The sequence below is a fragment of the Melanotaenia boesemani genome, chromosome 14, assembly GCF_017639745.1.
Source record: "Melanotaenia boesemani isolate fMelBoe1 chromosome 14, fMelBoe1.pri, whole genome shotgun sequence".
Classification (NCBI taxonomy): domain Eukaryota; kingdom Metazoa; phylum Chordata; class Actinopteri; order Atheriniformes; family Melanotaeniidae; genus Melanotaenia; species Melanotaenia boesemani.
In genome coordinates, this window is record NC_055695.1 from 19,769,076 (window position 1) to 19,783,447 (window position 14,372).

The 14,372-nt window shown below is 37.7% G+C and overlaps 1 protein-coding gene across 4 annotated transcripts in view; it reads left to right on the plus strand.

Annotated features, from left to right (window-relative positions):
• Window positions 1-63: 63 nt before the first annotated feature.
• The window catches only part of osbpl9 (oxysterol binding protein-like 9), a 34,209-nt gene continuing 19,900 nt past the window's right edge, over window positions 64-14,372 (plus strand). For 2 of the 4 annotated variants that reach the window (XM_042005261.1, XM_042005262.1), the window contains exons 1-3: window positions 4,510-4,673; window positions 5,731-5,781; window positions 9,408-9,486. In XM_042005261.1, coding sequence (XP_041861195.1) covers window positions 4,563-4,673; window positions 5,731-5,781; window positions 9,408-9,486 — 241 coding nt within the window. In that variant the 5' untranslated portion in view covers window positions 4,510-4,562. Of the gene's footprint in view, window positions 221-4,509; window positions 4,674-4,989; window positions 5,008-5,730; window positions 5,782-9,407; window positions 9,487-14,372 lie in introns of those variants that run through there. The other 2 variants (XM_042005263.1, XM_042005264.1) reach the window with 2 other exon arrangements.

Consider the following 14,372-nt stretch of genomic DNA (forward strand, 5'->3'; position numbering starts at 1 on the left):
CAGCAGCCATCATAAAAGCTGCACAAATTCTCTAAATTTTAAGGAGCTTCAGTCTATCTTTTAGTATCTCCTTTAGTATAGAAAACACCAGAGCGTTATTATTGAAAGAAAGGAGATCATTCTTTCCCACAATTTGTAGTTCCAGTTTTCAAAGAGAGGCTCAAATATGTGTCTCCAGTTGTACAAACTGTGATTGACGAAGATGAATGAGGACAGTGGGGTGAGTGTGAGCAGTGTGACAGTGTCTTTCACTTTTGTGCCTTTTTCTTCTCCTCTCTTAAGTACAACCCTTGATAACATATTAATATTTTATATATTAATATACTAATGATAAATCGTCTTCTTTTGACAGCGCCATAAGATTGCAGTAGATGAAGTATCTGAAGCCTTTTTTTTTTGTAGAATAGTTATTGGACATCTGTAATTTCAGTGCTGCAGACCCACATCACAGCTTAGTGTAACAAATGAGGCTGCATTCCCATTGCAACACAGTCCTTCTTTCCTTGACCTCATGATGTTTTTCAGCAAGGTCAAGGAAAAGATGAGAGGTCATTTTGCGTTATTAAACCAGGCTCAAAGTTCTTTAAGGCTGGTTGATGAGATGTTATTTCAGCTAGGTTTGTTAAAATAGGAAAACACCTAAAACATGCACAGCAGTGGGTGCTGAGGAGCGGGACTGGCATACATTAATTTACATTTAGCTCTCATAACACAATATGCTCCATTTATACTGAAAGAAAAAAAGACCTACAGCAATCACTTTCTTATTTCCCATGATTCTGAAACGTGTTGACTGAATGTGTGGTGTCTTATATGGCACAGCATTTATTTTCACTCCAGTGATATATCTTATTCTCACACACTAATGCCGTACCACATAAATGGGGAGCATTTCAGTAATAATGTCCAGCTATAATTATTGAACACTATGTCTCTTCCTTGTATAATGGAGCCTAAAAGAGTGAGATTATGAGTAGGGAAGCACACGAGTAGGGGAACTGGGACAGTATTTTTATAAGTGTCCTTCAGAGTATGGGCAGTGCTGGATTCCCTGTAGCCTTGTGACCTCAGTACCGTAAGAACGCAGCAAAAAGCAGAGACCTACTTTACACTAATCACCCAGGACTGATCTTCCAAACCAACTGCAGTATGTCTACAGCACATGAGCAAAATGGGGATTTATTTGGTTTAAGAAAAATTATTTTTAGAATGTATAAACTTGAATTTTAAATTATTCTTTTTTTTTTTCAAAGCACAGACATATTTTGAGAAAAAGGTTATGTAAATGTTTGATTTATTTCATATCTACACATAAAATTTATGTGTGGCCACAACTTAAAGAGAAATGTTGTTGACTAAAGAGATGTATATCGAGACTGAGGCCCATCCACCCAGATCGGATGATGCGCTTTGAATGTATTAATCTGGTCAGATGTTCAACTTTTTGTGTGTGTTTAACCTCTTAAGGTGCCATATTTTCTTTTATTTATTTTTATTAATTTCCAGTTACTGGCCCGTACTTTAAATCTGATCATACTTGCAAACAGTCCAGAGATACTTGCTCTGTTTTTTAGCACACATCAAGCTGTGTACAGCACACACGACAACCTTCTTCATTCTTCTTCATTTTACTTTATTTTATTTGACTTCCTTGTGGCTCTCATCTTAACATACACTGGATAAGGCGTAAGACACAATGGTTCACTGACACATATTTTGCATAAAAACACTAAAATCTGTCAACACTGCAGGTCCATAACACTTTTTGAAATACTCATTAATTAAACATGATGGGGAAAAGTCAGTTTTGTAATGCGTTTCATTACATTTATTTATTTTGTTTTATTTTTATTTTATTTTTTTAGAGAAAAAATTATTTTCTATTCACTGTGAGTTTTAAATTACATTAATGGATTAACATTATGGATTTATTTTATCTTTTTTCATCAGTTTTGGTGCCTTTTATGTGGAATATAGAATTTATGTGACATTGACTGCAGCACATCACAGTATGGCGATGTTTAACCCTTTCATGAAAGCATTTATGTGGTATCTCTCCTCTCTTACATAAGTTTGTGATGAGATCACTGCAGAATTTAATTTAGAGGTTAATGATCAGACACAAACTTGAAACCAGTAGGTGCACTTTGTTCTTCATAACAATGCTTAAATGCTTGTTTTTTATTTTAACTACCAACACTGAGTGCAGCCACACAAATAAATGACACGTGAACCTGCTGCACTAAACCCAAGACGTTTTTTTCTAAATTTGAATTATGGGAGTTATAATGTTTAATGATTGACTAATCCCAGTTTGGCCTGCTGACTTAGTGGGTTTCTGTTTATTTATGTTTTTTTTTTTTCTTTAACGCCTTCTCAGTAAAATAGATTTCCCCGATTTCCAACATAATCAGTCATTAACTTTTTTTTTTTTTTTTTCTGTCTTCCATCAAATTTAAAATCTAGATCAACACTTTTCAGCATATGAACTGACCGTAAAATCTGTCTTTCTTTCTTGCATTTATCTTGTTTCTTTTTATTTTTCATGTCTCCCTGTTTTGGAAATTTGTTCTGGAGAACGTTTGTATACATTATTATACCAAAGGCCACGTCTTCAGTCGAATGAGTGCAATGTAAAACAACACAGACACGTCATAGTGGAATATGTGAATCTAAACAGGGATAAAAATGTCAGATGTTAACAATGAACTTTTTTTTTATTGTACAAAAAATATATTTTGTGTTCTTGTTTTTCTTTGTTTTTGTTTTTTTTTTTATTTAAAGCTCACATTATATTACTGTGAAGTTCTGCTTATCAGGTTAAGCCTATTGTAAATAATAAAGATATTAATGAATTTTTTTCTGTTATTGTTTATTTCATCAAACACTTAAATTTCTTTTATTTTAGTTGCACATTGAGATTAAAAAAATTAGCACTTAAGCCCAAGATAGAAAATTAGAAGCTAATTATAATAAAAAATTAGCTATTTCTTTTAAATAACAAAATAAATTTGGATTATATTGTCTGATTATTTGTGTGTGTATTTCCAAAACTAAAGTTTTATTTTAAATCAAGTATTACATTTTTTCTGCCTTTGGCCATAAAACTCAACTCCTCATCATTCTTTTTCTAAACTTTATTAAATATTGAAAAGTCTATACAGAACAACTAGATGCCAGGGGTACATAACAGACAGTAATCTGAAAATATGGAAAACCTAAATTCCAAATAGGGTAGAGATAGAAGTAAAATAAATAAAAGTAAATGCATATTACATATCCATACATCGCCATGTATATAAAACACATAATCCAATGTAACAAATTCACATTCAACTAGTCAAAAGTATAGTTTTAATTCTCTTTTTACTTTCAAGTTCTTTGATTGTGGCTCAGTGTTGGAAAAAAAATCTTTTTAGGAATAGTTTGTGTTTGGGTTGGAGTCTGTCCATCGTGCTTTATGAATGCAAAATTTTCCCAGGAGAACTAGAAGCTAAATTATGCAGATTAAGTATTTGTCCATGTCTTTATTGTCCAAATATGTATTTCTCTGTAAACTGAACTATTTGCCCAATTTTTTGTCTAATGAAATGTAGATCTTGCTACAATATCCTACACAATATCCAGTACATGCACTAATCAAATAGATGAGAAATTGTTTCAATGTATATCTCACAAAAGGTACGAATAATCAATATCAAGGTCAAATTTCTAAACACTTTATGTAGAATTTTGAAACAAACTTCTTTTTTTTTTTACTTTATTGCTTAAGCAAACATTTCCGTTTAGCCAAATCTGGTTCCAGTTCAAGTTTCATGAAGACCTAGAGAATCTTCCAGAAGGCAGTTACCTTCTGTAGAAATGTTCTACGAATTTTATTGAGACATACGCATACGCACACACGTATACAAACACGAGCCAAGCCCCCCCCCCCCCCCCCCCCCCCCCCCCCCCCCCCCCCCCCCCCCCCCCAGCCCCACCCCCTTTCAGGCTAAAAATGAATGAATGAATAAATAAGTAAGTAACTAAGAAGTCGTACAGTTGAGGAAACATGAATATAAAATAAATAACATTTGTGACATCATAGAAGTCTGATGTCCAACACGCTCCATTCATGTGAAGCATCTATGGGCAGAGAGTATTGTTTGGAAACAAATACTGTGAGTTCTATCCAAAACATTTACTAGAATTTGCACTGACTGCTCAGGTTAATCCTTTTTTATCTATATTTTTCCTATAATTTTTTAATCTTGTATAGTAGATTTTATACAGGTAAATATTTTGATTGTTTGTTATTCTTATATAATGCGAAATTTTGTAAGATATTGTGAGAACGAGCCAGTCTTTTGAATGGCTCTTTGAAAGGAACGGCTCCTCAAGATCCGGCTCCCTTCAAAGAGCCAAAAATCCCATCTCTAATATCAACTTTATAAATCTGCATGCCGCTGTTAAGTGGGTCACTTATTGGAATATCAGCTGCTTCTTCTTCCTCGGCAGCATCTTGCCCATGACGCCAGCCCACACCATATGCGGCTCCTCCCCAACCATAGCCTGTTGTAAAGATGGCGTCCATCATGGAGGGGCCGCTAAGCAAGTGGACTAACGTCATGAAAGGTTGGCAGTATCGTTGGTTTGTTTTGGACTACAATGCAGGGTTACTGTCATACTATACGGTAGGTTTATTTCTACGGTTTGTAAATGTTGAAGCGGTTTGGTTAAGTGGTTATCCTGTAGAAGTTGGAGCTGGTTGTTTAACAGAAGTGGGATAGGGCCTTGTGTTTGTCAGGAGTTGGGAGTATCAGCTGGCGACAAGAGGCGAGGCTCTCTGACTGATAGCCCCAATAGCAGCAACCCTCGAGGACAAACTGACGAATTGAGTGGCAACATTTTATCTATACTTCCGCTAGTGCAGCTAGCTAGCTAGCTAAGCTAGAAGCAAGAAGAATTCACATACTTCTCGACACATTGTCCTGTAGCTGTAGGGGAGTTCCTGGATTATGTGTGAATGTATGTTATTTGGACAGCATTTGTCCTTGATTATTAAGATGCCTAAGCGCTTTGGTTTGTTTGTAAAAGCTAAGATTTTACAGCTGGAGATACTGGATGCTAGTTGCATTTGATCAGTCTCATAGCAATGATTGTATTGCACTCTTTTCGGTTTTTATTTAAGAGTGAAGCAGGAAAGAAACTGCTATTGGTACTGTTGATGATATAAGTTGTAAAGAGGCCAGAAACCCAGAGCCTTGCAGACACTTGTTTCATTGACCAAATTATTTGATGTTGTGAACAGTATTCGGAACAATAGTAAGCATGGCACACATACAAAGTTTTTCAAACCCTAGTAAACATTATCTTTCTGATTGCTCCTGGAAAGTAGTTATCATGGTTGAGCTGATGTTAATGCGTTTGAACAAATCTGTTCCCATGCAAACATGCCAGTTTTATTGTAAATGTGAGTCTTATCAACACAAAACATTCACAATTGATAATTAAAGTTACTTTTGTACTAAGACCAGTTATAAGCCTTTTGCTGATTCAGGTCTGTTAAATGTGTGCCTGTTCTAACAGTGAAAACATTAAAACACATTCAATTGAAACTGAGGTGTTAGAATTGTCATTACATGAAAAATGCATATATTTAAGCCCTTACTACATACTATATTTAAATTGATCTTCATGTATATTGATTGCTTTAACCTTTTAAAATTTTTCTTGCTTGCTGGTTTACAGTCAAAGGACAAGATGATGCGAGGATCCAGAAGAGGCTGTGTGCGACTCAGGGTAAGATCCTTTGTGTCATCTTTTTCTTGACTGTGAATTAACTCCAGTCTCTGCATCTTTGCTGGCCTGCTTTTTCAAGTGTTTAAAAGCTTATGTTTGACTCCGGCAAGATTTGCTCTGGCGGTGCGAAGTTTCTGAAACATAAATGGGTGCCAGTGTGTACACAGTAAGGCACGGTTTTCGTCGGATTTGACAAGGAGACTTAACTGATGGGTCTTGTGCAGGAAATTAACAACTTCCTGATTTTTTGATCAAGTTGAACAAGTTTGAGTAGCTTCCTGAAGCCTTACCGACAACTATTTGAACTGCATTAGCTTTTCCAGCAAAGGTGTCTGCAGCATGTTTTGAACATTGAGTGTTGCCCATTAGATGGCAGCAGATACCTCACTGCTGTGGCTGCTTTTCATCTTTATGTAAGAAAAGGAAGGTTCCTAATGCATTGATTTCATATTGCTTTTCAAGGTACTGCGCAACTGGGCTCATAGTTGTGGAAAACTCATTATGTTGTGTTTTATAAAGAGAAGCTAAACATTAGCGTTTTGTTGATGTCACATCTTGGAAATTGTGAGAAATTTAAACTAAGAGCTATCACTCAGCAATCAGTTTCTTATAACTGTGTGCAAAGATCAGTTTGTGGCTCCTCATTTGTCTTAATGTGACTCAACTGAGAGTAAAGGTTGAGTTGATGTCACCTTTGCAAACTAGATAGCGCGTGGACGAAAGTGTAGCTTAAGCTCAACAAAACCTCAGCCTTAAAATAATTGTGCACCTGTCACCCACTACACAAACTATTTTTCAGAGCTTAAGATGTCTCTTCCTTTGTTATTTTGAGTCAAATTTCATTATCATGCCTACTGCAAGTCATTTATGTATATTTGACCTTTGATTCAACTTGTGAAATGTAGAGGAGTGGGTCTGAACTTTTTGACCTCATTCTAATCCCACTTACTATTAGACCTAGACATTCCTGTCAGAGCCGTCCAAATATTAGCATATCAATTATCTCTGTTTTGCAAGATGCTTTACACTACCAGTCAAAGTGTGGACACACTTTCTCATTTAATGGGAAAGTGTGTCCACACTTTTGACTTGTACTGTATTATAAAAGAAGAGGTAACGTTTCTAATGGGTATAAGAGAAGCAATGGGAAAATTTTGTTTTTGTTTTTTTATTTTGTTGGCTCAGATCCCTCTAAAGGGAGGAACTATCCCCTGAAACTACCAGGAAAAACCCCACATAATTTATTTTCAGGTAGTCAAAAGACAAAGGTTTCAGTTGTAGCTGGATTAGTGATTTGATACTAGCATTTGAAAGTAGTTACTTCCCTTTTACTTTTTTAGGCACTGATCCACAGTAGAAGACTTTCCATTTATAAATTAATAGTTAAACATATGCACTATGTTTTACCTGAGAAATAATATTTAAACAGGTGGAAAACAGTTTTCAGTGCTTGAGAAATATCAGTCTGATCCTTGAAAAGTTTGTTGTTCTAAAGTGATAACTGATTTCCAAAATCTTGGCCTGTAGTCTTGTTAAACCAGACATGCCTAGTCTTGTTTGAAATAACAGTGAAACCATATCTTTTAATGTGGTGGTGCATCATTTGAGCACTATACAACTTTTCACATGACTTTTCACAGTGAAGTCATCCAACTTAAGTGTTTATAAATCATAAGACAACTACAGCAGCCTCTAAAATTAACATATTGATCAGCACCAGACAATTAGGGTTAATGAAAATGACCTCCCTTGTTATATCTGCATTAAAGTGAAAAGACTATAACCTAAATAAACAATGTATGATGCAACGAAATGAAAGCAATCCTTTTTAACTTGAATAATATGAGACAAAATTAGCTTCAGGTCAGATTTAGCAGGAAAACATTAATGAGCACAAAGGGATTTCTAAACATGTATTTACATGAAAATGTCCTTTTACTTGTCTTTGTTCTGGAAATGCAGAAATAAAAGCACATCAGCTCAATGTGAGTGGACACTGCATGTAAGAAACTGCTCGTCTAAACTCTCAAAACACACTCACACTTACAGTGTTTTTTACAATTTCACAACTTGTATAACGGGCAGCTGGTGGTTACACCCATGACTTCCTTGTTCCCAGACATCCAGGTGAAGCACAATTTCATGTAACATACTTCATTTTAATTTGCAGAACTCTAACATAAAGTTTGCCATACGATCTGTTACACAAATTTATTACACATTTATATTATTATTTTTATCATCATTTTAATGTATTTCCACCACATTTTGCTTGTCTGGTAATACAGCAACAGCAAGACCATCACCACAACAGAACTGTACACTGCTGACTTTCTGGGGCCCATAACAGCCTGTGTGGGTTTTACTCATCCCAACCTTTGAATTAACTCACTTTAACATTACAGTTATTATTGTGAGTGAACATAATAATAATAATAATAATAATAATAATCACCTAAAACTATGAAAGCCGCTTTAAAAGACTGGGTGTCGGTTATTATTGTATACGCGGTCCTCCCCACACATTTGTAGAGTGAGTTCATAATCTGTTTATTAAACCTACACTTACATATTATAGTTCATATTATTTTATTATTTATTTATTTTGGGGGTGCAGTTATTACCCCAAAGCCATCAAAAAATTTCTAGTGTTGAAAAACTGACAGTAATAGTAACTTTAGTTGTTAGGTTTATTTCTGTTGTCTAAACTTTACTTTGTATTGAACAAATGTGTTTAAACACACACACTGATTTTTTTTTTTTTTTTTTCTTTTTCTAATTCAACCCGGCTTTGATAATTACACACTTTCCATAAAGGTACCATCAGAGGTTCTGAGAAAGTAAGCATGGGGTCATTTCTGAAAAATGCCCAGTTGGATCTTGTGTTATTAATTTGTTGAGGCTCATCACTGCAGCGTATCCCAAGACACAAGATGTTGCAGTCATGGACTTTGTTAAACAGCTGCTTGTTATCGTTGCATCTCATGCAACTTAAAAATGTATTTAATAAACCAAAGCCAAATGTTCTGATACTAGAATAATTTGTAAAGAATTATGGTCTGCTTGCCATATTTTGCTTTTTGATATCAATTATTCTTTAAATTCTTTATTCTTTAAAGGTGATATTCATGAAGGGTTTTTACACAAGACCGACACATAATTTAAAGCTGTTGATCTAACCCACCTTGTAGTTATTGTCATTATTTAGCTTTGGGTCTGACACCCTGTTTCTGTTACTAGGAGCTAGTGTCCTTCTCTGCAGCTTTTTTTTTTTTCCCATGTTGGCTGCTGCTGGTCCCTGGTGTCTGTTCCCCTCCACCCTCCCTGCCTTTCTCCTCCTTCGCTCGCCCAAATCCCACCTCTTCCCCTCCCTTCCTCTCCCGCATGTTCCAAAAGGCTACACTCATATGCATGTGAGAGAGAAACGCTGAATGTTAGAAAGAGATGATAAGGCAGGAAGAGATGGAGCTTCTGAAGCGAAAGAGTGTGAGCTGCTGAGAAGAGTAATTCACGAATAAAAGCTAGTTGGAGTCTGCGACATGTGGAGGTACAAAGAGGGGAATGGAAAGTAGAGTATGATGTGTCCTGCTGTCTGACTGCTCCCACTCCCCTCTCTGTTTGCCCAGGGAGCTGTGATCGGCATTGATGACGAGGACGACAGCACTTTCACCATCACTGTGGACCAGAAGACTTTCCATTTCCAAGGTGAGGCGTCCTCTTTATGCCCCATCTGTGCTGTTCTTTGCACTCTGTCATTCTCTCTCTCTTGCTCCTCTTTCCCTCCCCGCCTTTTAAAGACTTGGATTGGTTTGCTCTAATGCCAGGAAACACATGCACACACAGGCATTTACAGTGTCAAAGCGTGCTGAGTGCATCCTAGCCATCTCTACCTTTTTAAGTAACCGCTCCATGTTGGACTGACATTTTTGTAGATGAACAAGATTTGTTCCAAGTCGGGTTACACGGATTCCTCTGGAGCAGAACAAGCCAGTGAGACCTTTTTCTTTCTTCTTCTTTTTCTGCGGCACTCTTGACTGTGGCAGAGAAGGAAGAGTGCTGCTCTGCAGCTGAGCCTCTGGGAGTAATAAGGGAATACTGCTGAGCTTGGAGCTGAGCTCAGGTGTCTTCTAGTTGCTGCTGTTGTTCACCCTTTGCTGCACCATTGCTAACAAACAGTGACTCCATCAGGACAGGATTGGCCCCTCCCATCCTGTCAATCCTTCCATCCTTTTTGACGGGAAGCTGTCCACTCCAGTACACAGCAGACACCATATTTTTCTCTTTTTTTGCTCAAACACTCCACCAGGTCTTAAACTAATCTCCTCTAAACTTCTTTCATCTCTGTCCTTCCATTTGTCTGCTTGTATCCATTTTGCCACCACTAAATCTCACACACTTCACCACCAGTACCCCTTTCCACCTCCGTCTTGAGGGTCACTAGCCACAGTCCATGGGCCCCCCACCACCCCCACTTCCTCCATGCCCTCTCCCATGTCTGTGTTCCGAAGCTGTATGCTGTGGTTCTACAAACGCAAGGGTAAGAAGGAAAGCATGCACTTCTCGTGGTCAAAATGCATGCCAGTGCCGGGCGAAAGGATAACGAAGAGGCGTTGTTTGTCTTCTGGGGTGCAGAGTTTGGGTGGAACAGTATGATTTGTATCAAACTGGATGTGTGTTTGTAAACGAGGTTCAAGGACAGTTTAGGGAAGTGTGATGTACACTGAAGGAGGTGAGCAATTTTATGGGTCAGAAGCATGTGTGCAAAGTCCTGAATCTAATGTTTGTGCAAGCAAGGTATGCAACAATGATGTCATCTTACTTTTTCTTAAATTTTGAATGGTAAGATATGCTGTGCATATTATCAGACTGACGAGTAATGACTCAAATGCCATGATCTTAGTTTATTCTGAAACCTTCTGTCTCACATATTTAAGTAATGAGAATCTTAAAGAGGATTGGTAATGTTCTGTTCTGATTAGGCAAGTCCAAAAAATAGACCTTTTTTTTTTTTTTTTTACTTTTTTAAGGCTGGAAAGGGAAAAGTTAAACAGTCAGACTGCACAGTTAACATTTATAGTGAGTATGGTGTGATATTTGAGTGTAAGGGGAAAAAACACATTTCAGGAGATAATAATAATGCTTTATTTCAAACACAAAAGGGAGGTCCATATAAAAACAGTACATAACAACCAATACATAAAAACATAGAGAAGGCTATCCAATGCCTTTCTTTGCAAGCCGTGTATCCTTGTACAGGATCTGCTTAAAGTGCATCACATTGCAACTCCCATGGCCATCTTTTTGTTTGAGCGTTGCTAAAAAATTAAATGTCATTTTTATAAATGTCAGTCCTCCCAAAGCATCTCATGTATCAGCACTGCAGGACAAGCATGAGAATGAGCACAGAATGCATGCTGAACATGAGATTCTGCCTGCATCAGCTGTAAGCATCGATATGAAGACTTGCAGCGGATGTTCGTCAGGAGCAGAATTCTCTTTCTGTAAAATGATCTTAGTCTGATCATGTTATGCAGTCAGTTTCTAAGGATTTGCCGCTCACTCTGTTTTTGCCTGTCTATATATATAATTTATGCTTGTGTGACACAGGCAGTGCGTGGGAAAGGTATAGATTATAGGATGGGTAGAGCATCACAACTAAGAATAAGAGGGGTTTGGAAATGGGCTAAAGACCAATAACAGAACTTTAGGTTTTTATTGCTACAACTGCAGTTAAAAGTCTGTATCACATTACAGCTCATAATCTCTATTAAAGTCTAAAAATGACTCTCTTTGGATTGGACCATGCTACTTCCTGTTACGGGACAGACCATCTTATAGGTTGAAATATATTTCAGAGCTTACCGCTTACCGTGAGAAGATATCTGTTCTCCCTCTATTTAGAGAAGCATTCATTATTCATCAGTCCAGCTCCCCCAGTGGTGCATCATAGATTTCTGAGAGCTGTTTTCCACTCTCTCTCTCCCACTCTCTCTCTCCCTCCCCCTCTCTCTCTCTCTCTCTCCCCCTCCCTCTCTCCCTCCCACCCTCTCCGCTCTTTGATTGTCACCTCTAATCTGCAGAAGCTATCAATCTCGTCTTCTCTCTACCTGTCGGGCCACCCAGCGGGCCCAGGGCATCAGTCCAGGATGAGAGAAATCCTTGTGTTCTTTGTCTCCACTCTTCAGGGTTCTCCCTCTCTTTGATAATACCTGCACTGTTTCTTCTCCTCTTCTCCCACCACCATGTCCTTTCAAAATATCGTTTGATCTTGTGTTTGCTGTTCAAAAATCACCAATGTTTCAGTCACTTCAGAGCAATATTATTTTTCTTTTTACTGGATGGTTGTAATAGAATCATGCATAAAATTAACAAATTTAATAGTCAGTTGCTTTCTCGATTTTCCCACCAAGACGTAACCTCAGATTTTATTCAGAATAAGATTGAGTCTTCTCTTTGCAGCACTTTTGGGTTCCCTCAGTGCTAGTTTTGACAGGGGTTGTGTAGTATGAAACACGTCCTGTTGGATGCAGGAAGCAGCAGCATTATGGGGAAAAAGCCAAGCATTCTCAAGGGAACCTTGACCTCTGACATGAGAGGAAAATATTTGCATTAATGTGGCATCACTGGTGCTAGTATCGGGTCCATTTTTACAAGTTTGTTTGTCTGCACCATTCATGTGTGGTATATCTAACATTATAGTCAGTGTGACTAAAACAAACAGTAGCTTGATTTTCCTAAACTTGCAGTCTGCTGTAGTTATATAGGATGAAATATTCTATATATTATTCCTTTCTTAGCAGTTTGTCATGTGTCAGCATGAGTTCATTGCTCATGTAATACAAACAATATGTGATTTTTAGCTGATGGTCTTTAAAAAAAAAGTTTAATCAAATTTAGTGGAGTACTATGTAGAGTTGTTACCCCCCAAAATGTCGGGACCTTATCGCGTTATAATGTTATAAATTTTATTGTAAAAACGTGAAACTTATTACATTATAACATCATACATTTTGTGGCGCATCTATCCATCCATTCGTTGTCTGCCGCTTATCCGCAGTCGGGTCGCGGGAACAACTGCCTAAGCAGGGAAACCCAGACTTCCCTCTCCCCGGCTACATTCACCATCTCGTCCGGGAGGGATCCCGAGGCGTTTCCTGCCCAGCCGAAGAATATAAGACGTGTTCGTCTTAGAATGAGGAAACAATGCATGCTTTGGTCAGAGAAATTTACCAAATGTGATTAAATTGTACTTCATAAGAGAGATTGTTGACGTTGTATCCTTAAAGCAGACAGGACTACGTCTTCATGTCGGTGACTTAATTGTCCCAGTTCCAGCGGTGCATATAGCCAATGTCATTTTAATTTTAGTTTCCAGAAAACAGCCATAGGTGTAACCACTAGTTATGTTAGCTCTATGTTATCAACTAGAGCCCGACCGATTGATCGGCCAGCCAATTAAATCGGCCGTTGATATCCCCTTTCGGAACAATATATCGGCTGGCATTTTGCCAATTAAAGGCTGATATTATTTTGTAGATTGTAAATGTGAAGTGTCGGAGTCGTACAGAATGATGTCGTTGCGCCGCCTGTCCACTAGATGGAGCTCTGACTCCATTCAATCCACAGCCAGGCAGCGGTGGACAGAGTAGACATGCGCGTTTATAACAATGTTATTAAAATTAAGAATGACTCAACATGTCTCCAGTTTGGCAAATTCCTATTGCCTTGTGTCATGATAGTGACCCTTGCTTCATTGCGTCGGTCACGCTTTTCAGTTGCTTCGCTAAAATTGTGCTAACCTAGCTTAAGTTACTTTTGTCCAGTTTGTCTATGTTAGCAATAACATTGCCGTGGTTGAGCCAACCTAGCAGAGTATTAACTAACAGCTCAAAAGTCAGTAACTGCAGAAATAACGAAATTGTACAAAATATTTGAGCGTGCAGAACGAGCGTTCCTACTGCGTTCATCACTCCATCAGCTGCGTGTTGAGATGCATTTAAGAAGGAGCGATGTAAACTCAGAGAGGAGGGGAAAAGTTAAAATGATCATTACTGTCCGTCTTCAGCGACAGTCATGATGTGCCGTCACCCTTAGTTTTACTTTGTTGGAAAATACTAGAACGTGGCACAGGATGTAACAACAACTTCCTTTGGGCAAAGAAAATAATTGAGTAGAGAAAATGTGATTTAACATCAAAGGGCATCAGAGGGCTGCATAAATAATGTTCTGCCAGTAACTTCACTCATTATATTACATATATATAGAAAACACCTATGGTCTAAATCTAAAAATAAGTTCATCAGTAAAACTGGTAGCTACATTAATGCATGCTCCATATACAGACAAATTCACAATGTGAATTTAAAATAAATAAAAAAGCTATTTTATTCATGCATATTTTCAAAAGAATTGGCCGATTAATCCTTTATCGGAATTTTTCTCCCAAATATCGAAATCGGCATTGTCCTCAAAAAAATCCATAACGGTCGGGGTCCATTACTAACCAAAATCAGCACACACACTCTACGGCAGCTTAGACACACGCACGCACCATCTCAATGCATGCAGGCAGGTGACATACCATGTTGCCC